Genomic DNA, 23291 nt, shown 5'->3' with positions numbered 1-23291 from the left:
TTAGAGGATTAGACACATTAGCACTTGGGGTAGTCTCAGAAGACTGCCTGACATTGGGCTCAGCAAGAATTAAGTATTTTCAGCAAGAATTAACTATCATCACACATTATCCTGTGATCTATTGTGTAATATTTTTCTTGTATTGCCAAGTCAAATGTTCTTGCATTTGTACTTTGGTTTCCTTATCAGCGTCAGTTCTTGAGGGCAGAAGCCGTGTCCTCCATGTCCCTGTGTCCTCTGCAGTGCCCAGCACTGTGCTGTGCTCCATATGACCATTCAGTCACTATTCACTGAGTTCCCATAATGTGCCAGTCACACTAATAACTCTTCCCTTAATCAGAGTCTAGAGATATAGCTAAGAACAAGACAGACACGTTTCATAAAATTCAGTCCACAAATCACTGCCTGGTCTTTATTTCCCTAGCTTGACCTACTAGGAAACCAGTTCCTCCTTTGGACAAATATTGACGAGCAGTACAGAATTCGGGGGGAAAATCAAAGGAAAACCATCATATTTCTTCTCTTCTCATGCTCTTGGCAAACAGCAGAGCAGGTTTGATCTTAGAACACAGAGAAAGAAGTAACCATTCTTGGCAGAAGACCATTCTATAACAGCTCACAGTCAGAACATGGTCCTTTCACAATGGACTCAGTTCATCTTTTACTCCTGGTCTTCATGATCTGTAATTAGGGAGGTAACCAAATCTAATTGTAGTTTTTTACATGGAAAAATAAGTCTACTTTGGGGGAAGGAGAAGTAGGAGGCGTTTTTCATAGGCAATTAAAAGCAAATGCAGAACACATTTTTGGAAATAAAAATTTTTCCCCTCATGCCATTAAATCAGTGTCTTCCCCCTTTGTTCATTTTCTGCTGTTCTAAACGGGAATAAAATCCATCTGTTCCGCAGCCCAGAGGAAAGATCTTTTGCCCGTGGAGAGGCTCAGGTTTCTCAGGGAGCAGAGGCTTCCCCTCCCCACCACTTACCGAGGACCAGCAAGGATGCCCACAGTAGCATGGAAGCCTGCTCTGGGATCCTGAAGAGGAGCAGCTCTCAGGAGATGGGTCAGTTCCCGGAGCTGGGGAGTGAGTTCAACAAGGTGCTTCTCTGAGTATAGCTGGCTGCGATAATGAAGTGAAAGGGGGAAGTGGAGGAATATCTTAAAACACCAAACAGCATGTTACCCGCTTGAGAGAATCTCAGTGGCAAAAGTCAATATTCTATCAAAGTATTTAAGTGCTGCTATGACATCTTGGTATGAATAGCTTCTCAAGGCTCTAGCTGTCACAGTTTCAGAACCCTCCAGCCTCTGTTTTCCAAGGAAGGTGCAACTTATTCTCTCTGCTACCAGATGTCAGGTAAGACTGCAGTGCTGCTGAGATTCGCATAATCCAAGGATGTGCCTAAATCACTCCAGAGTTGGAAAACTTCTCATTCGGTGCAGAAATGGCCTCCTCCGACCCCTGACAGCCTCTGCTGGACCACGTCCATCTGATCATGTACATATGATGAAGTATCTGAATCATAAGACAACTTGTATCTTGTCTGACATATATGAAACTGTCCTGATTCATTTGTCTCAGAGGAAGCTACAAACTCTGATCTGAGTAGGATGCAAACTAAACAATTTTTTAAAACACTTTTTTATTCAGTTACACTCAGTTTACAGTGTTGTGTCAAATTCCAGTGTAGAGCACCATTTTTCAACTATACATGAACATACATGTATTCATTGTCACATTCTTTCTCACTGTGAGCTACACAAGATCTTGTATATATGTCCCTGTGCTATACAGGATAATCTCGTTTATCTATTCTACATATGCCTGTCAATATCTACAAATTTCAAACTCCCAGTCTGCCCCTTCCCATCCCCCTCCCAAAACTAAACAATTCATTACAGCCCCATCACTCTCTTCCTGGAGGATGGACTGTGAAATTTTTAACTTAACGTCCTAGAATATAAAATTTGCTATAGGAATGTCTCAACAAGTACATATTGATTATATGGCTGTATGTTAGGCATGGTGCCAGGTGATGGGAGCATAGAGCTAAGCAAGACTCGATAAGCTTTTGAACTAGTGGGAAGACAGAAAAGCCAATAGGGAGTTAAATACAGAGTGGAACGTGTTCCGATAGTTCAATAGGAGGAAACTCTGACCCATTTCTGGGGAATCAGGAGAGGCTTCCCAGTGGAAGTAATATCCAAGTTGAAGGGTATTATTCTGTGACTGAGAGATAAGCGTGGACGAAAGTGGAAGGCAGTCACCATCACCGTTATCATCACAGGCATGATGTTTGCCAGGTTTCTTCAGGGCAAAGTTACCATTTGTCCCTTTCCATACTCTATCGTTTGGAAGCAAGTCACCAAGTCCACCCCACACTCAGGAGGTGGGGCTGGGAGGGGGTTAAGTTCCAGCTTCTTAAGGAAAGTTTTTCTTTTCTTCTCCATTTATTTATTTGTTTGTCTGTGTATTCATTCATTCAATCAATCTTTGTTTATAACACTATGGAATCATCTATTTATTTTATAATTTAGGTAATAATCTAATGTTACTTTATTTGTTTCATCACTTAAAATGTTTCAGCTTTGGCCATTGGGAGCTCTTTCAGTTTAGCCTCTATTTCCCTTTGACATGCCCTCATCCTTTTGTTTGTTTGTTTGTTTCTTTTGAGCACTTCCTGACTCTCTAACACTACAAGATGCTCTAGTGCCCCAGCTCTGGAATTTGCTATTTCTCCAAGGAGCCCTGATTCCTTTCAATGAAGAAGAAATTTAGAAGCCAAAATCTGGATGTTGGGGATGTTCTTACTAGTGGGGAAAAAAGTACGTATTTTAAGGTAAGTGATAGAGTGTCTGTGATCTTGAGAATGTTTTATGAGTGGAAAAATACTGGGCAGGTAAATTAGTGGTTCTTGTTTTAATAGCTTCTGCTTTAAAACCAGTAGCTAAGGTTTCTATAGCCTTAATCTGGAGCCTGATTTGTTAGTGAAGGAGGAATAACTCCTTAGAATAATCAACTTTGAACTTCAAAGAAAAGGCAGTGAATCAGCTGTCTGGAAGTATTATTTTGTTTTCCCTGCAAAAAAAACCAGGAATATTTCTAACCTCCAACAGCAAAAGATGTTGCCATTGGTTTTAGAGATTTTCTGAGATGCTTGCTTATTCTAAGTAGGGGTTCCTCCATCTTCATGAACATACAGATCTTTTTGCTCAAAAACTCCAAATGAGAACAGAAGCACAGGTCCTTAGTGCCCTCTAGCCCAGATTCACAGACACATGGGTGTGGCAAAGGGTGTGGAATGAACTGCAGATGTGAAATCTAAGGTCTGGCTATGAGTTTGCTCCATCACTTACAAGGTACACAGGTCAAGGCAGATCCACTTTGCTGCTCTGAGACTTATTTCTTTTTTAAGTATCAAAACCTTCATTTTTTTCTACATTTTTGTTTTGAAAAATTTTAAACATTTAGAAAAATAGTAAAAATAACACAATGAAAAATAATACAATGAGTGTACTCTTCACATAGTTTCATCAGTTATTAAAATTTTACCACATTTGCTTATTTTCTTTCAGAGGGATGATAAAGGTATCACTGTGTGTGGGATGTGTAAGAAGCTTGGACATGCAGGCTGATTTGTCCACATGGATGGTGCTGTCGGGTAGAGCAGGGGGCAGGAGAGAAGGAGAAAGTTGCATGGTTGGGACCTGTGACCAGAGCTTGCATTTCTTATGATGCTGTGATCCAGCACGGAATTCCAAAGATACAAGAATGTTATATTTGAACTTAGACTACCAGGTGATTATAAAGGTATATTTGTCAAAGTAGGAAGAGAAATCATATTAGTTTACTAGATTGATTTATAATTTTTAAACCTCCAGATATATACAAGGAAGGCCTCCATTTGTACTCTTGTCTTGAACCCTGCAAATGTTGAAGAGGCACATTTATTTGGAAGGGGAAGTGAGATACTGCTTTTCCACTGATTTTGTTATATGTAGAAATTGAATTTTGTACAACTTCACTTCCAGTGGCCAAAGCATTTCGAAAAAGAATCATCAAAATAAAAATTTTAAAACCATAACTTTTTAGCTAGATTTTGTAATTTTCCAAATCAGGCAAGTCACTGGGAGGCTGTAGATTAAAGAATTTAAAATTTAGATATGAAAGTAAAATCACCCATCACTGGTAAACAGCATTAAACTATTCATTTGGTTCTATAACTACCCATTTTTAGCTGGGAATGCACATCTCAAAAACTTTGATAGACAGGAGGCTATTCTAGAGAGGTATATTTTTAAAAAAATTACATGGGAGGGTGCTCTCTACTTTATGGGAGTCTGGCAAGTTTACATTTTACTGATTTACCCTGTTTTAATTGCTTTTCAAAGATTGGTGCCCTTGGCATCAGTTTTAACCTGACTTAGCCTATTTCAAGGGATGTGAATTCAAAGCTTATGGGAGCTGGGCAGGCAATGTAGAGTGAAGAAAGTGAGGTGTGAGGAAAAACCAACTGCCATAATGCAATAAAAGTTTAATTATTTTACCAAACAATTGGATATGTATGTAACATAATACAAGCATGTGTGACATTGGAGATTACACTTTAAATCCAAGTTTGAAAAATACAGCTTGGAATGCAGACATCATTAATTATTTTTTTCTTTCATTATTTATTATTTCTTAACTGGAACTAGAAACCTGGCATTTTTAATTCTGCATCAAGAAATCAGTATCAGAATTTATATTTCATATTGTATGTGCAACATAACATCCAGTTTTTTTTTTAACATCCAGTTTTATAAATTTGAAACCTTCGGATCGTTTTATCTACTAAAAAGGCCACATATTTAATCTGATCTTTGATGGGGAGCCGAGGGCGATGACATGGACAAGTTATTTTCTTTCAGTTCTCTTTGGTGCCCTGTCTCAAGTAAGCCACCTAAAAGTCATGCAAAGATGACCAACATCCTCTGCATCTTACTCATCAAGTAACTAACCCCTCTGTTCTTACAGTCTCAGGAATTTATCCAGCTCAGAGTTTTAATTGCTGAGTTCAAGATGCATTCTTTTAGCATAGAGTGATTTCTCATGAAGGATGTGGTGACAGGATTAAGTTCCCTATCACTGCAAAACATTGCCATCTTGAATTTACATTTCGTAACAAGTTCAACATCAGTACTGACTACTGGAAGTGCACATTTATATTTTCCTTGCTAATTATGTCCAGGCTATAAACATTTCAAGACTTGTGGTAGATGCAAAAAGGGACCACAAATTCTTCCCCACTCTGCACCTGTGACCTTATAACGTGACGCTGTAGCCTCTCTCATAAAAAAGAGGGAATCTATTTCTTTACCTCTTGAATATGGTCTGCCCTTGCACCTTCTTTTGGCCAACAAAGAGTGGCAGCAGCAATGATGTGAAAGTTCTGAATGTCTCAAGAGGTTTTGCCTGCTTCTGCCTTCACTGCTTCCCCATAAACCAGGCAGCCCAAACTCAACTATTAGCTGACAGCAGAAATGTACAAGTGAGTCCAGTCAGTAACAGTTCAGCACTGCCCAGGACAGAGCAGCTGTCGAGATAAACCCAAGCCATGTTAACACACGGCCAAGTCAGAAGAGAAACAAAAGGATGTTGACTTAAGCCATTAAGTTTTAGGATGGTTTGCTACACAGAGTTACTATCTGATATGACTTTTCTTAATGCACAATTAGCATCAATACCAGAGGTTTTAGTCCCATCCCAATTCTTAATGATATTGAAAGAAATACAGTTATTCCAGGGGGTAGCATATATATTTATATTTTTATAGACTGCTCTAGGAAACACCATGAATTAGTTAAAACTTTCACTCACTTAGCCTTTCAGCTCCTAAACCACATTTTCAACTTCCCAGACTTGTTTGCCAATGCTTGATTCTCTTCAGGAAACATGATATTTTTGCCCTCAGTTGACATTCTTTTATAGATTTACTCTCTGTGAAAGTTTTTCTACTTGGAAAACTTTTTGTTTTTCACTGAGCATGTAACTACATTTCATAGTGGTAACATTTAATTTATGAATACTAAAACGAAGCCCTCTTTAAAGTTCAGTTCTTTATTTTTTAGTTCATTAAGTTCTTCAACATGCATCTTCCTCTAGCCTGTCATAATTTGCTTTATAATGATACCTTTATTTGTATTTAATCAAAAAGGACACACTTTATTTGCATATATATGGGTATACTTTTCACTTTTACAAGGAAATGACCTCTACTTTTCTTCTTGAAGCCACAAGTTCTTCCAGTTCTGTCTTTTGTTTTCCTGCTTTTGGTAGAGACATGGGTAAAGAAAAAAAGTCACTTTTAAATCTAGTGTAAGTAAACAATTGGACTTTTGAGAGAATAAATGGTAGCTGTCACTTGGCTTAGATTCAATGACGCAGTAGGGAGTGGCAGATACCGTGGTCCATTGGAGAGCACACGCTCCATTTGAAAGCGACTCCAGCATATTGTTACCAAGTCTGAAGATCTGTTACTATCTGATTTTCAAACATCTTAAGAGAAGCCCCAAATACAGATTTTTATGTGAAATCTCCTGAGTTCTAAATTACAACTGATTTAAACAATACCTTTAAATGCTATATGAGTCAACCAGCACCAGTATGGTGGGAGTTTTACGTTTCCCCTCTGGTCAATATATAGTATTAAGTAAAGTGGCCGAAACACAGACTAGATGAAAGAATGTATGATACGATGGGATAAAATAGGGGCACAAATAGGGAAGGACAAAGATTTTTCAGGGCTTGGCTTTAGGATCCGGTAGAGCAAGTCAGGGAGGAGAAAGACAAAAGTAGCAGGAGGCCGACTGGGGAGGCATTCTGAAGGAAACTTTATCTCAAGAAAGTGGAAAAAAACTCCCTCTTCATAGGTTCCTCATGGTCCGCATGATAAAACACTCTACCTCTTTGACAGAGAAATTCTTCCTTACGGGACCCTAAAGTTTGAACTCCTTTTGTAGTAACCCCTCTTGAATCCTCTCCAGATTATGGAAGGGGTTATGGTTGGGGGAAAAAAATGGTTGGGTACACAAAGAGATGAAGAACACTGAACCATCAATTTTCAAAGAGTTCTGCTTGAGAGGGTAGGACAAAATCTTTGTCCTACCTCTTTCTTCTCTCCCTTCCCCATCCATCCATTTACTTTTTTTTAAAATTGAAGTATAGCCAATTGCAATGTGACAATCAGTCAGAATGGCCATCATTCAAAAGTCCACAAATGACAAATGCTGGAGAGGGTGTAGAGAAAAGGGAACCCTCTTATACTGTCACTGGGAATATAGTTTGGTGTAGCCATTATGGAAGCCAGTATGTAGATTCCTCAAAAAACTAAAAATAAACTTACCATATGATCTAGCAATCCAACTTCTGGGTATATATCTGCAGGGAACTCTAATATAAAAAGATACATGCACCAAAATATTCATAGCAGCACTATATGCAATAGCCAAGACATGGAACCAACTGAAATGTCCGTAGACAGATGACTGGATAAAGAAGCTGTGGTATATTTATACAATGGAATACTACTCTGCCATAAAAAGAATAAAATAATGCCATTTTCAGCAACATGGATGGACTGAGAGATTGTCATTCAAAGTGAAGTAAGCCAGAAAGAGAAAGAAAAGTACCATATGATATCACTCATATGTGGAATCTAAAAAAAAAAAAAAAGACACTATGAATTCATTTACTTCTGAATATCATGCTCTCTCAAGCTTAGGAAGACATTTCTTCAATTCAGATAGTTGGAAGATTTCCTAAGCTTGTCTCCTTACTTTAGTTCTTGGCAACTGGGTGGAGTTCCTACCTTGAAGAACTCCAGAATTAAAAAAAAAAATTCTCAGCATGTATGTGGTTGCCAGAACCGAACTGGGGTTATTGTTGGTTTGTGGGCATTAGTGATGGTATAAATTGAGAGAGAAAGTAGAAGTCGATCCTTCTGTACTGGGGTAAGTCACACCAGCAAGTGCATTGTTTTTATATAGACCACAAAACACATTTAATCAAAAATCCTCCATTTCATTGTAGAAAGCAGGGAGTCTAGAAAATATTTTAACTGATTAATCAAATAAATCTGTGATTGGAACATACAGAGTCCAGAACTTCTGAGATTCAAATTCTTTCAGTGACCAATCTTGTTCTCCTTTTGTTCTGTCATGTCACCTTTCTTCCAAAAACAGAGTGGGAAAGATCGCAGCCCCAAATATACCTTGTGAACCTCATCTTGTTATTGTTAAGTCTGTGCAGATATCTTTCCTAACCATTGTGTCAATCGGATATTCTCAGACCCTCATCTTATTTCTAGTTCTTTCTGGTTTGTAACCTACTGATGAGTGCTTCTCAGCACTGCCAGCTCCAAACACACAGGTAAGTGCTGCTAGGTGCACTCCGGATGCTCTTATTCCAAACACGCCCTCTTTGGGTTGACCTAGCTCGTCCTTTGTGCCTTGTATTTGTCAGGGTTCTCCAGGAAAACAAAACCAATAGAATATAGGTAGATATATCAAAAGGAGATTTATTAAGAGGGATTGACTCACACGATTAAGGAGGTTCAGAATTCCCATGATCTGCTATCTGCAAGCTGGAGGCCCTGGAAAACCAGTGGTGTAGTTGTAGCCCAAATCTGACAGCCTGAGGACCGGGGGAGCCAACGGTGTAACCAATCTGAGTCTGAAAGCCAAGAACCAGGAGCTCTGGTGTCCGAAGGCAGGAGAAGACAGATGTCCCAGCTCAAGCCCTTTCTCCACCTGTTGTTCTATTAGGACCCGCAGCAGTTTGAATGATGCTCACCTGCATTGCTGAGGTTAAATCTTTACTCAGTCTACTGATCCAAATGCTAATCTCTTCCAGAAACACCTTCACAGATACACCCAGAATTAATGTCTTACCAGCTATCTGGGCATCCCTGAGCCCAGTCATGTTGGCAAATAAGATTAACCATCAAGTGTCTTGACTTCAACTGAGGTGGCTTGTCAGGTTTTCCTTTCTTCTTTTTTTCCACCTTACTTTTGTCTATGACATCCTTATTATTTCTGCAGCAACGAGGGGCTGTTTTAACCCATCATTTCTCTGTTTAGAATTTACTTTACCCCCTTTTATTTCTGAAATATATGTCTTGTCTTCTTTGTCTAAACAAGTTTATGGAAACATTTCAAAGATTTACATTTTTCCTGCAGTCCAGAGAGAAGAGGCTGATGATATATATGGTAAGAAGTGGGGGTGGGGACGAGGAAGATAGGAGAGGCAGTCTGCGGTATTTGGTGACCATGGACTCTGAAAAACTTGGCATAAAAGAAGGAAAGAGGCAGCTCTCTGCTTTCAGGGACAGTGCAGTGAACTTTCTGTAAAGGCAAATTTATATTTGTCTCAACTACTTTATATTTCCTGGTGTGAAAGCCTTATTTCATAACTATTTGAAATCTCTAGAGCTAGGGATTAAATGGATATGAAATTCAAGCTGATAGTGTATTAAAAAAACAATTCTGTAAAAACCGACAACATAACGTCATTTGCAGCAACATAACGCCATTTGCAGATGTTCCTGGAGAATGTCATTCTAAGTGAAGTAAGCCAGGAAGAGAAAGAAAAATACCATATGAGATCGCTCATATGTGGAATCTAAAAAAAAATGAAAATAAAACATAACTACAAAACAGAAACAGACTCATAGACATAAAATATAAACTTGTGGTTGCCAAGGGGGCAGGGGGTGGGAAGGTACAGACTGGGATTTCAAAATGTAGAATAGATAAACAAGCTTATACTGTGTAGCACAGGGAAATATAAACAAGATCTTGTGGTAGCTCACAGCGAAAAAAAATGTGATAATGAATATATGTATGTTCATGTATAACTGAAAAATTGTACTCTACGCTGGAATTTGACGCAACATTGTAAAATGACTATAACTCAATAAAAAAATGTAAAAAAAAATTCTGGAAAGAATGTTCACACTCAAATTGCCTAAGAAAGTTATTTTTTCTTTCTTTTTAAATATATGTCAAGTAGAAAGTTAACCTAGAAACTGTATTAAGAATTAATCTGGGTTTTTTTTTGGAGGGGAGAAATGGGGAGTAGAGGATGCAGAGTGAGAAAGGGAACCCTTTAGCTGGGAACTTAATGCTTTGAGGTGGTTTTGCACATAATTAAACTACCTTAATGTAGTACAGTGTAGTCTGACTGTATTACTGCAGTATGCAGATAAGGCAGGTGGATGTGACAGCATACCACTGATACAGAGTCATCACAAGAGTTTTTTTCACTACTTGCTTCCTTTTTCCATTTAGAACTACTTACTTGTAGTAACTGCTTGATTTATAGTAACCTGTAATAAAAGAGAAAAAGAATATGTATATATTTATATGTATAACTGAATCAATATGTTGCACATCAGAAACTAACACAACATTGTAAATCAACTATACTCCCATTTTTTTAAATGAGGGAAAAAAAATTTACTGTGGGTCCAAAAACTGAGAACCTACAGTGCCAAAAAAAAAAAACAGAACTGCTCACACTACATTATTATATTTAATTTATTGATTTATTCTAGCCTCCTAGGGTAGATGATAAAAAATGTATGCGACAATCAAGACTTAAATGAAAGATTAAATGTAAAGAAATGGGGTCAACGAGTGAAACAAAACCAAGAGTGGAATTATAACACGACATGCAAACCGGAAGGCCCTGCCTGGTAGTAAAAGTGGTTGAAAGTTCAGGTCTTGGTTTCTTGCGACCGAGGCAAGGAGGGCAAGATAATCAGTTGACCCTGTTTCAGAATGCTGTTTGGGGAAATCGAATCTTGTGCAGGCACGAAGGTTCACTGGGTGGCAGATCGCAATGTCTGGCAGGGACATGGACTTGGCAGGGACATCTCCTCCCACTGCTTAACAAGTTGAGAGCCGTCTGTCACAATTAAACCTGAGGCTCGTGGCAAAGCCTCCCCCAGGCGCTCTGGCTTCCGCTCACCATGTGCAGGTGCTGACGGCACAGCCGGTCCTCAGGAGACTGCGGGCGGCTCCTACTCACAAGGGTCCCCTTGCCGTTGTGTCCCTTCTGTGGCCTGGATCTCCTGGCTGAGGGCCCCTGGGCTGTTCTGACTTCACCTCGGAGTGTAACAGGGATAGTCCAGGGTGAAACGATGCAGAGAACTGGAAAGATGGCTCCTACAGCAACCACTGGTCCCTATAGGAAACACAGGGTCTGGGTCATGAGCCGGTCATGGATACAGAACCTTCTCTAGCATCCTTATTGAGGTACTTCTTAGCTCTTGTTGACCTGGCAAATAATTCTCCTTTTCCCGGAAACAATGGCTGGGGCTCCTGGGAGAGAAATGCGCAGTTATCCTGATGGGTACAAGAAGACCCCGATGACCTGAGTCAAGGTCAAGGCATGCTTACAGGACATGTTCTGACTTGCTGGAGGTGCCTCTCAGGCTGCTTTCATGCTGAGACCTGCTCAGCTGAGGCTGCGGGGGGCTGTCCTTTCTTAAACTTGTCATAGACAACGGAGGAACCCTGAGGAGGAAAAAGCTCATGAACGTTTTGTGGAGGGCCCGCTGTGTTTAATGCATTGAACACATGCTTCATTAGGGAGAATTAGTCCTGAGAAGAGGAAAACCAGGAACATGGGCCCACTTTGCCTTTCAGAGTTGTTTCCAAGTGCTCTGCTGGGTGCGGTGGTGGTTGGAGGGAATGAGAAAATTATGAGCAGTGAAAGACAACAAGCTTCTTACAGCCCAGTCCTTAAACTTCACCCCCCAGAGTTTCAGCTTCTCTCCCAAGACAGGAGACATGACAGCAGTGGGCTCTGAAGGAGACAGCCATCAGTGGAGACCCACATTCTCTTGTGCGCAGAGCGATGATTGCTGTCAGTACCAAGGGACAGAAGTTGCCGCCCTGAAAAGCTCTGCTGGGCCCAGCAGCCCACTTTCCCCATCAGCTCCGGCAAAGACAGAAGCACTGCCCCAAAGCTCACCTGCGCCCTCTGAGTGCTCCAGACCTGGGAATAAATCACACCGAGATACACTGGATTCACTGTAAGAGGGGACAAGGTTAGACAGAAGTGGTGGCCAAGGACTCACAGAAGCACTTTTTCCGATCACATGCTTCATTCTTACCTTGACAACCTCAAATGAGTCTCAGCAGGACCTGAGATGTCAAGGACATCCTTACAAGCCCCACCTCATTGGTCCTTTCCCTACCCCTATCCTTACCTGCAGCCCTGACCTAAGAGCAGCACTGACCATTGCCATACATGAACAATGAGTCCACTAATGACAAATGCTGGAGAGGCTGTGCAGACAAGGGAATCCTCCTACACTGTTGATGGGGATACAGTTTGGTGCAGCCACTATAGAAATCAGTATGGAGATTCCTCAAAAAACCAAAATAACCATAAGATCCAGCAATCCCACTCCTGGGCATATATCTGGAGGGAACTCTAATTTGAAAAGATACATGCACCCCAATGTTCATAGCAGCACTATTTACAATACCCAAGACATGGAAACAACGTAAATGTCCATTAACAGGTAACTGGCTAAAGAAGATGTGGTGTATGTACACTATGGAATATTACTCAGTCATTAAAAAGAATGAAATAATGCCATTTGTTGCAACATGAATAGACCTGGAGATTGTCATTCTAAGTAAAGTAAGCCAGAAAGAAAAAGACAAATACCATATGATATCACTTATATATGGAATCTAAGAAAAGCAAAAACAAATGAACTTATTTACAAAATAGAAAGAGACTCATAGACAAGGAAACAAACTTATGGTTACCAGAGGAGAGGGGAGTGGGAAGGGATAAACTGGGAGTTTATGATTTGCAGACACTAACTACTATATACAAAACAGATAAACAACAAGGTCCTACTGTAGAGCACAGGGAACTATATTCAATATCTTGCAGTAACCTATAATGAAAAAGAATATGAAAAGGAATGTATATATGTATATGTATGACTGAAACATTACTTTGTACACCAGAAATTGACACAACATTATAAACTGACTATACTTCAATTAAAAATAAATTAATTTTAAAATATAAAATAAAATAAAAATAAAATCTAGTTCCCTGTTGTATTTCTTCTGTTAATGCATCTTTATGGAGATCGTTTCTAATAGCTGTTTTGCAAAAGAATTCTATTGAAGAAACAAATTTAAATGTGCAATCAGTCTCACTTGACTTCACATATGTAAAGCACTTTCTTGGAGGGTTGAATTACTTTAACTGACAGCTCCACCCTCGGTTGACAGCTTCCAGATATGTGTATGCTATCTGATCCACAGAAGTAGCACGTTTGGTAATTATCAATGATAGAGTAACAAAGAGTAAAAGCAGAAGTTACAAATGTGACTTCCTCTGGAACCTTAGGTAAAAAAAAAAAAGTAGAGCAGCCGTTGCCAGGAAACCAAGCAGCTCCCCCAGTACCTGCAGCCAGAAGGTGACTTGTCCTCTGCAGGCTCTGAGGAGAGAGGCCTTTCTGTGTGTGACGCTCAGAGGTCCGAGGCGCAGGCTGGAATCCTGCAGATCCTGCAGGGGAGGTGGGTGTGAGGTGGAGGGTGATGGGGCAGGGGTCCCAGTGAGTTTTGTCTTAGTTTGAAACAGTTAAGTAGATGTTCAGTTATTTGTCCAATGACCAGGAGTGTAGTCCACCCCTGTCAGGCAAGTGTGAGGCCAGCTGCTAACTTTTACAATCTCCAGTCACTTAGCAACCCCAGTTTTTATATATATATATAGTTTATATATATATATATATATATATATATATATATATATGTATTTTTATATATATTTATATTTATATATTTTTATATATATATTTATATAGTGCTGCTACGAACATTGGGGTCCATGTGTCTTTTTGAATTAAAAGAACTCCAGTTTTAACCAAATGCCCTTTCTCTTAGACAGGCTTGGAGTCTGTCCTCTGGAAGGAGAGCTCATAGCCCAGCCTCAGGCAACCCACAAATGACACTGGATAGCACTGCCTCACTGTGCTGAGCCCCCAGGCCATTGTTGACCTGACACAGTAGTTTCCAGAATGTTCTGTGGTCAGAGAACTGTTCAAGAATGCTCCTCCTCCACAGTACGGAGATTCCTTAAAAAACTAAAAATAGTGTTACCATATGATCCAGCAATCCCACTCCTGGGCATATATCCAGAGGGAACTCTAATTCAAAAAGACACTCGCACCCCAGTGCTCATAGAAGCACTATTTACAATAACCAACACATGGATACTACCTAAATATCCACCCACAGATGACTGGGTAAAGAAGTTGTGGTATATACACACAATGGAAGAATGAAGAATAATGAAGAATAAAACAAAGCCATTTGAAGCAACATAGATGGACCTGGACATTGTCATTCTAAGTGAAGTAAGCCAGAAGGAGACAGAAAAATACCATACGATGTCACTTACATGTGGAATCTTAAAAAATAACACAAATGAACCTATTTACAAAATAGAAACAAAACTCACAGACATAGTTACCAAGCTGGAAAAGGGGCGGGAAGGGATAAATTGGAAGTTCGAGATTTGCAGATTCTAACTACTATATATAAAATAGATAAATGGCAAGGACCTACTGTATAGCACAGGGAACTACATTCAATTTCTTATAATAACATATCATGGAAAAGAATCTGAAAAAAAATATATATATGGATGTATGTGTATAACTGAATTGCTTTGCTGTACACCTGAAACTAACATTGTAAATCAACCACACTTCAATATAAAATAAAATTTTCTTTAAAAAGGTTTAGAAGAGAATGCTCCTTCTCCAGAAGGGGCCAAGCTATTCCCCAGGGTGATGATAAAGCCAGTACAGGACTGGGGGAGAGCCTCTCTGGGCCTCACAGTGAAGCTCCAGCACGTCTCCCACCACAGCCTGGGCCCCAGGAGCTCTGAGGGTGAGGACAGGGCGAGACACTGGGTCTAAGGGAGACAGTGGGCCATCAGAGAGGGTCCCTTCTGCTTGACAGTTCGTGACCTCACCCTGCATACACTCAGCATAACACATCCCCAAACACATCTCTCAAATCTCAATGCCCCCACATTCCAGATTTAATCCTTAGAGCAGAGCTGTCCAATGGAACTGTCTGCAATGATGGAAATGCTCTATTCTTGTGTAGTCTAGTGTGGTAGCCACTACCCACACATGGCTGTTGTGCACTTGAGGTGGGACTAGTGTGAATGAAGGAGTGAATTTTTATTTCCATTAGTTTGAATGTAAAAAGCTAAATGGACTAGTGGCCACTGTTCTGGACAGAACAAGGGTAGAGACCTTTACCCCAGAGCTGTGAGGCTCAGTTTTAGGAAGCCTTTTTCTGGCTTGTTGGCTGCAATTACGGTCGTTCATCTCTTTCATCTTACTATTTGCTTATTTTTTTTCTACCAAATTTGTAGCTCCCTAGAGCAGCTATTTATTTTGGAAGGTCTGCCTTTATCAGAAAAGAATGAGCTTTTCATAGTTCTGGTTCCTATGGCCGTCTTAAAATGTTCTCGTGACCCTATGCAGGATCCCTGAGCCCTGTCTGTGAGCCTCCGGCTGAACTGTGGGAGGGTGGGACTCACTTCTCACAGTGACGTTCACTGCCTCACTCTGGATGAGGCCATAGCTGTGGTTAGCTGTACAGTGCAGCCTCCAGGCTGCTTCTCCCTCAGAGCAGAGATTTCCAGCCTTCCTCTCTGGAAACACCAAGTTTTCCTCCCTAGACTCTCCTTCGTCTCCTCCCTGTGCCAGGAGAATGAGATGTCCCCTGTGTCTTCAGCCACAGAGCACACAAGGACCAGCATCTTCCACTTCAATCAGCTGCCCGCCCTGGGTGCAGAGTTTCCATGGAGACACAAGATACAGGGATCCCTGTGTGAACAGGAGACAGCAGGGGACACCTGACTCTGGGGAACATCAGGGCTGAAGTGGTTGTTGTCACCCTAAAAGTGATAGCAGATGAGTTGGAAAATTTCAGGCAAGACCAGAAAACAGAGGTCTTTGCAGAGCAAGAACAGAAGATGATGGGTATAGACTCAGAAATTCTGAGTATATTTCTGTGGGAAGCCAGAGCCTCACTTCCCAGCCTGCAGTCACATGTGGTTCCCCAGCTCATCATGTGCTCACTTCAGGAGCCTGGTATCCCTCGGAGGCCAGGATGGACAACCCCAGAGAAAAATACTTGCGCATGTGCTTAACAACAGTGTGTGGAAAAGTCCTGTGTTGAAAACTACGGACAATGGAAAATATTAGCTTTCCTTTAAAGGGACATCACAAAAGATGATATTTTGCTTCTGTCCCCTTTTTTCAGACCTACCTCAAGACCTCCTGCTTCAATACCATCTTCTCTAAAATGAGTCTCTCTGTTCTCTTAATCCCTATTTTGTGTTGGATTTGGTACCAGGCTATTCTCTAGCTGAATGTCAGCTCCCTGCCCATAGTGGACATGCGTCACATACCATGTGTATCCCACACAACCTCTACAGCATAATTAGAGGCACCCAGTATATATGTGATGGTTTTACAACGGGAAAGGTAAAGTTAAGAGGAAGGTGGTGAACACTCTGAAGTTTCATAGTTCTTGAGGTCTCCTGATAACCATTCCAGTCCCAAAGCATTATTAGAAATGAGAGGAGCTCAGGGAGCATCAGGATGTCTCTGGAACAGACCTCAACTCCCATCTGATGGGACAAGAAGGAACTGAGGTCTGACTAATGCCCTTTTTCCATCCCCAACGACCCTTTTCACCAAAACTCACTCCACACATGAATTTGGGATCACTGGCTCCATTTCCAGACACAGGAAGTCACTGTGCCTTGTACCAGTAAGCCCCTGAGTCTTTTCTCCATCTGCCCACTGACAGCTGGAGCTTCGGGGAGCCACTCCAGCATAACCCCAGGTCCCAGACATCTCTGAGGAAGTTAAATTGAAGTTGGACATCTGACCTCTGCCAAGAGAGCTGAGTCTCAGAGGTCAGGGTAACTGGACTCTGCCTGGTGGACCAGAGGGTGTTATTATCAGCACAGGACGTGGAAACAGCTCTAGAGAGAAGAACGAACATAATCCCAGAGCAGGGAGGCCCAGAGCTCCTGGAGAGACCTATCTGTGGTCTCAGCACCATCAGGCAGGTCTCACAGAACCAAGTCAGCAGAATTACCACCCATCTCCCTGACACAGCTGAATTATCACAGCTTCTACCCATGGCTTTCTAGGGGAGCTTGATGAGCACACCCTCCACCTCCCTGCTCCTTGACAAGCCTTGTTTGCATCCAGCCCTGCTAAACCTGGCGCGTAGCCATTACCTTAAACTTTGATCCTTACCAGGTTGGAAGTTCCTTCCCATAGGGATACGTAACGTTCCCCATTCTCCAGTCGTTGTCGCTGGAGACTGCTTTTGGTATGATGAAGCTTGAGTTCCTTGTAAAAGCAGCAAATTTTTTCCTATCTTTACGATAATTCATTTCATTCAGGTCCCCTCCTCCCTCCCCCAGCATCTCAGAATCACTCTATCTCCTTCAAAGATAGAATATGGGACCTGGAGAATCAGCCAGTCTGCAACAGACAGCAGACACTCAGTTCACTCCTTGATTTTCCCTCCTCCATCTGCCTGTTGATATCTTGCCCCCACTTTTCCCACAAAACCTACCTGCTCATAGCTCTGCAGGTAAGTGGTGTTCGGGGCTTGGGAGCCCATGGGTAACAATGATATTAGTCACGTGGCAGGAGGGCTTCCTTAGCATAAGTACCTCTGGGGCAGGTCCTCTGTTTTAGCCACCACTGCTTGACACATTCAAAATGCCCCTCCCAGTGGCAGCGTCTACAGGTGATTGACCCTAGGACTTCGTGGGATGCAGACAGATCTGGGAAACAAGGTAAGGGAGACACGCAGGAGTGCCATCTATTCAGGAGCAGGAGACTACCTCCCTCCTTGACCCAACGCCTCTGTTTCTTTTTCTTCCCCCAAGTCTCATTCCAGGCTCATCTACCACTGCCTTTGCCTTCTGAACTCAAAGTATTCATTCCCTTCTGGAAAGTAAAGATTAAATTGTCCATTGGGAAAGTCTTAGCCCACAGAAATCCATTAAAAACCTATGTATTCTTTCTAGGATTATGAAGAATTTGGTACTTAGGTACCCAAAGACCTGTTATCCTCTCGGGGATGAAAGTTATTGTCCCCCCACCCCATCCTTCCTCATACCCCTGCCCTGCATGCACATTCACACAAATATATACAGCAAGTATGGATGGACAAAGGAGATTCTTGCCTTTTCTTGCTAAAAGCTGTTTAAAAAAACAGCATAGGACTTCACAGAAACATATTGCTACATATAAAATGATTCAGCCACATAAGCTGTTTGTACTGTCGACCTGACACAAATAGGCTGCCAGTTATTTCTCCAGCAAAGATGGGTTAATTTGGAATCAGCAAAGAATTGCAGTTCATGGTCTGCAAATGTGGCGAGCCACATGCAAGTCCTCACAGGTCAAGGGAAGAAGAATACTTTTATAGAGGGGAGAAGGAAGTTGGATGGGCTGTAATAAACAGTCCATGGCTTTTTATTTGCTGAATCCCTGCCAGGAAAGGAATCTTTCTTCTGTTGGCCTCTGCTATCATCACCGGGCATGAGCGCTCCCCCTGCTGGCCTCCCAACTCTATTGAACTGAGGGATCTGTTTATCAATTTTTTTATAGTAGTGATATAAGCTAATTTCTTGAATTTGATGGCCGCTTTTTATGAAGGGCTATTAATAAAGTTATGGCTACTTCAGATGTTATCTCTAGCCCTTTCTGACTCTGCTGATTGCGGTGTGCAGAGGAGCAGAGGAAGAAAAAAATTTTAGAAGTCTGAAAAGGACTTCTCTAAGCAGTGGTGCTTAAATGCCAAATACAGTAACAATAATAAACAGAATTATCATCACTTACCAAATGTCATATGTTGGACCAAGTAGCTCATGTTCCCCTCACAAAGCCGCTCTAAATTAGATGATATTACCCCCATTTCAGGATATCACCAAAGTCAAAGCAAATTTCTACACCTTGCACACCGTTATTACTAAAGAGGAGGCAAAATAGTTGGTAGATTTTGGGGGATTTTGGAGGTAATGCATTCATTATTTCAGTGCACTGCTCTGACCCACTTACTGAGCAGCCCAGATGTCAGTTCTAAGTGAGGCTTAGGGCAAGAGAAGGCTTTGCAACAAGTCCACGTTGCTGTGGAAGCTGCTCCACCACATGGGGTGAGGTGTATGGCCCAGCATATCTGATGTGGCCTCAAGTGACCATGACCTATGTGGATGCCATATGGAGCATCTGGGGAACTAGGAGAGGAGACTTCCAAGCATAGGATTCTAGGATTTTTGAGCAAAACCGTACTATCTCCTGGAGATAACTGCTCTTCTTTTGAGAAGCAGCATCCAATTTGTTGGAAATGGAATGCTTAACCGTGGGACATCCGGTGACCACACAACTGAACTTCTCATCATGAGCTAAATGTCATCTAATCATAAGGCTGTACATGCACAGCAGCAATCCGTCCTCAAGAGGAAATGTACAAGAAAGGAAAGACAAGGCTCGGGGAGGCACAAGCAGCTTGTATGAGCAGGGAGCTCACACCGCTGTGGCCCCAGCTTCTTCTTCCTTCCCTCCTCTCTCTCATCCACACCTACGGCCTCACCTAGAAATCTTTATAACTAGTTAACTCAAGAAGAAAAACCAAGGCTTGTTTCTTGATGACTTTGGACAAAATGCTGGAATTCACTGGAAGTCGGCTGCTGCAGCCTTCCAACCCCAACTAGGATTGCTCCTGGAGGAAAGCGATGAAGGAAATCCTTCCAAGGGGCAGAACTTCAAGCCTGGTCTGTGATCGTCTTCTCAGTCAGTCTGACTTGAAACCGAATGAATTCGAATGAAATCTTCGTTACAGTTGCGGTTCCCTGAGCTCTCCTCCCTGGGCCAGGAAGTCCAGCTTTTAGCCAGAGAGATAGAAGCAGCCCCGGCGATGAGACATAGTTACAGTTTCCAGAGTTCAAGTGTTCCGAGGGCTGAGTGAGAAGCAGGCTGAGCATGCGTTCTCAGCACCAGCAACAGGGCACACGGCCGAGCACCCGCTGTGCTTCACTTCCTTCAGTGAGGCTGTGAGGAAACTTACGTGTTAGCGGAGAAGGCAAATATTACACAAATAAACATTTATGTAAACAAAATAATTTTAGATAGTGGGAATTCTATCAAAGAAACACAATAGAAATGAAGATACGTGGGCAACCAACAACCACGAACAATGAGAGCAGCAACAGTAACTGCTACCTGAGTGGTCAGTAAATTTCACACATAGCGCCAAGCCCTTCACATATGTTAACTCATTTTGTCCTCACTAAATCTTGCGCGGTAAATGTTATTATTCTCATTTGAAGAGGAGGACATTGAAGTGTAAGAAAGTTGAGTAGCTTGTCCAAGCACACAGATGGCAGGTGGAGGAGTCTGTCTGGTCGCAGGGGCAGGTTTGTGCCAAGGTTCCCACAGCATCCCACTTTCTGGCTCCAGTTTCTTCCTGACCTTCCCAATCAGTACTCTAAAAGCCATGGTTGTTTAATAATAATTTCCCATTTCTGTCTATCGTACTATGTTCCCTGATAACAAGAGAGTCCTGTCAATACTTTATGAATAAAAGAGCAATCCCCACTTCAGGAGATTTAACCCTGCATGGAGAGCAGGGCTTTTCTCTTGGCCATATTAGTGCCTTCTTTCCATCAGGTATTGAAGGACAAAAATAAAAAAGTGTTTATGGAGAAATATTTGAGGCACCTGGTTAATCTGAAGCTGACGTTAAGCAGCAAGGTTGGATACTGAAAAAAGATGATGATCACAAGGATATTATTGTATTCTGGACATGGAACACTTGGAACATGGATTTGTCTGCAATAGCCCCCTTGTTTTCAGGATCCATCGCACTGGAATCTATCAACTGCGAGCCCCAAGGGGATTTATGGTGGTACATTTTTCTGTCAACAGCCACCTGTAAAACCTGCCCTTCTCTGTGAAGAGCGCCTCCCCTCTCTCATTAGCATTCCTCAGCAGGCAGGGTTACCTTTTAGGGCAAGGTCTGCTCACACAGTATGACAGGGCAAGTGACTTGGAGGGCAGATGTGTGTAACCACAGAGCTCCCTTGGCCTCAAGTAGCAGGGGGCCACACTGTTGTAGCTCTTAGACAGAAGGGGCTTAGTTATTTATGGGTCCCCGGGTACCGACAAGGGAGTTGACCTTGCCTGGAGATCATAAAGAAGGAAGAGAAGTCATAGATTATTTATTTTTCTTCTGCCTGGAAATGCCACAGAAAAGAAACCAGACGCTTGTACAGAATTGCTCATTTTTCCAATCTTTTCAATTTGCAACCATCTGAGAACTTTCTCAGCAAGCTACTAACCACTACTTCTTCCTTTTGTGCTTACTTCCCTCTGTTCCTCTTTTTACCTCTCACACCATATGTAAAGCAGCCCTGGCCTAGTTGAAGGCATGAAGAAATAGCAGTTGTTGAAGCAGAATTACATTAGTTACCCCTTGACAGAGAAGAAGGGAGAGATTAGTTTTCAGAGAGGCTTGTGTAGCAGATAGGTCCATTCAACTTCCTTCAATCCAAGGAGTAGAGAGAGAAGAATCTACAACTGTCAAGAGAGAGTAATTTGTAAATGTGATTTCATCTACTAGAAAGACGGTACTGGGAGGAAAGTAAAACATCACAGGGACCTGTGAGAGACTGCTGCTTTGTCACTTATAACTCTTGTTATAAATGTTTCTTGATTCATCAGCAAGACATTGCTTTTGTTTACGTATTAAGAGTACGCCCCTGTAAGTGCATAGCAGACAGAAATGGATGCTCCAATATATATTTCACTACACTCACTTTTGGAAAAATGAAACTGTCCTCTAGACTGAGTGACCCAAGGATTATGGTTTTCTTAAACAGTAACACTTAGTTCATGATTCTGAAGTGGTCCTTTGCTGTTCGGTTGTTTGCAGTTAGCGATTCCTGACTTTAAATCTTTCTGTCCAACACCTAATATTCAGAGATCTCGAGCATCAAGACTCTCTGCTTTGGAGAGAAGTGGTTTGTCTTCCACATCACACATGGGTATTTCCTCTCTTCAGACCTAGTTTTGGTTTCATGTTTAAAGAAATTTAGAGAAGTCTCAGCAGATGTCTTATGTCTCTTCACCCATGGCTAGAAGAGGGCATTTTAGTAAATGAATATATCTCCATAATCCATTAGATAACTTTGGCATATGAAAATGCCATCAACAAAAGTATAAGGCAAATAATACATCATGAAAGTCTGTATCACACATAATAGATAAAGGATTAGTGTCATTAGCTCATAAAGTGATCATACAGTTCACTAGGAAAAGGGTATTCCAATTTCTAGAAAAAATATTAAAGTATTATCTTAATTGACTATTGATTCCAAAAAAAAAAAAAAGAACACTGCCCCAAACTCATAATATGATATCCAAATTTGCTAATAACCAAACAAAATGTGAACAACAAAATATAATTTCTGCTATCATTTTTGTATAAATAAAAAAATGCAGCACCCAGTGTTGGAACTCATTTCTGGGACAATAAAATATAAAGCTTCTTTAGATTAAGATCTTTAAAGTTCTTTATACTCCTTTTCCCAATAGAATTCATTATGACAAAATAATCAGAGGTGCAGACAAAAGCTCATCTCAAAGTTTTTACAAAAATGAAAAAAATGAAACATCTCCAAATGGAAGAATGGTAAATTACAGAACGTCTATATGATGCAATATTATAAAGCTTTTAAATTCATGTTTTAGAAAAAATATTTAAGAGCATGAAAAATGTCCAAATGTATTAACTGCTGCAGGAAAGTAGCATCAGTGGGAAACTTAGATATTCAGGAAAAATTAAGAACATTGAAATGGTAAATAACTGGAGAAAAATAAAAGATTACAATTTTCTACAGAAGCTATTTAGAATATGTATGACTGCTTAAAATATAAATTACAACAATTGCTTCTGTGATTTTTTTAAATGTATGTAAATGTAATCCCTATGACAAATATTCCGTAAAGTATTCAAGGGGCAGGGATGCAAAGATACCTATATGGTTTCAAGATTTCTACATTTCCTGTGGAGAAGCAGAATACTAATTTCAAGTAGATCGGGAAAGATTAAGAATGTGTTGTAATCTCTAGATTAGGCTCTGAAATAGAATGCTA

At 41.1% G+C, this 23291-nt stretch overlaps 1 protein-coding gene across 1 annotated transcript in view; it reads right to left on the bottom strand.

Moving 5' to 3' along the window:
• FCRL4 (Fc receptor like 4) overlaps positions 1-17748 on the bottom strand; it is a 39122-nt gene extending 21374 nt beyond the window's left edge. The window contains exons 1-3 of the mRNA XM_072946914.1: positions 17701-17748; positions 11012-11227; positions 986-1158 (exon numbers count right to left, since the gene is read on the bottom strand). Coding sequence (XP_072803015.1) covers positions 986-1158; positions 11012-11227; positions 17701-17748 — 437 coding nt within the window. The remainder of the gene's footprint in view (positions 1-985; positions 1159-11011; positions 11228-17700) is intronic.
• Between the last annotated feature and the right edge of the window lie 5543 nt (positions 17749-23291).

Source organism: Vicugna pacos, chromosome 21 (genome assembly GCF_048564905.1).
Source record: "Vicugna pacos chromosome 21, VicPac4, whole genome shotgun sequence".
Lineage (NCBI taxonomy): Eukaryota > Metazoa > Chordata > Mammalia > Artiodactyla > Camelidae > Vicugna > Vicugna pacos.
Note: the sequence above shows the minus strand (reverse complement) of the source record. Positions and strands in the feature narration are given on the sequence as shown.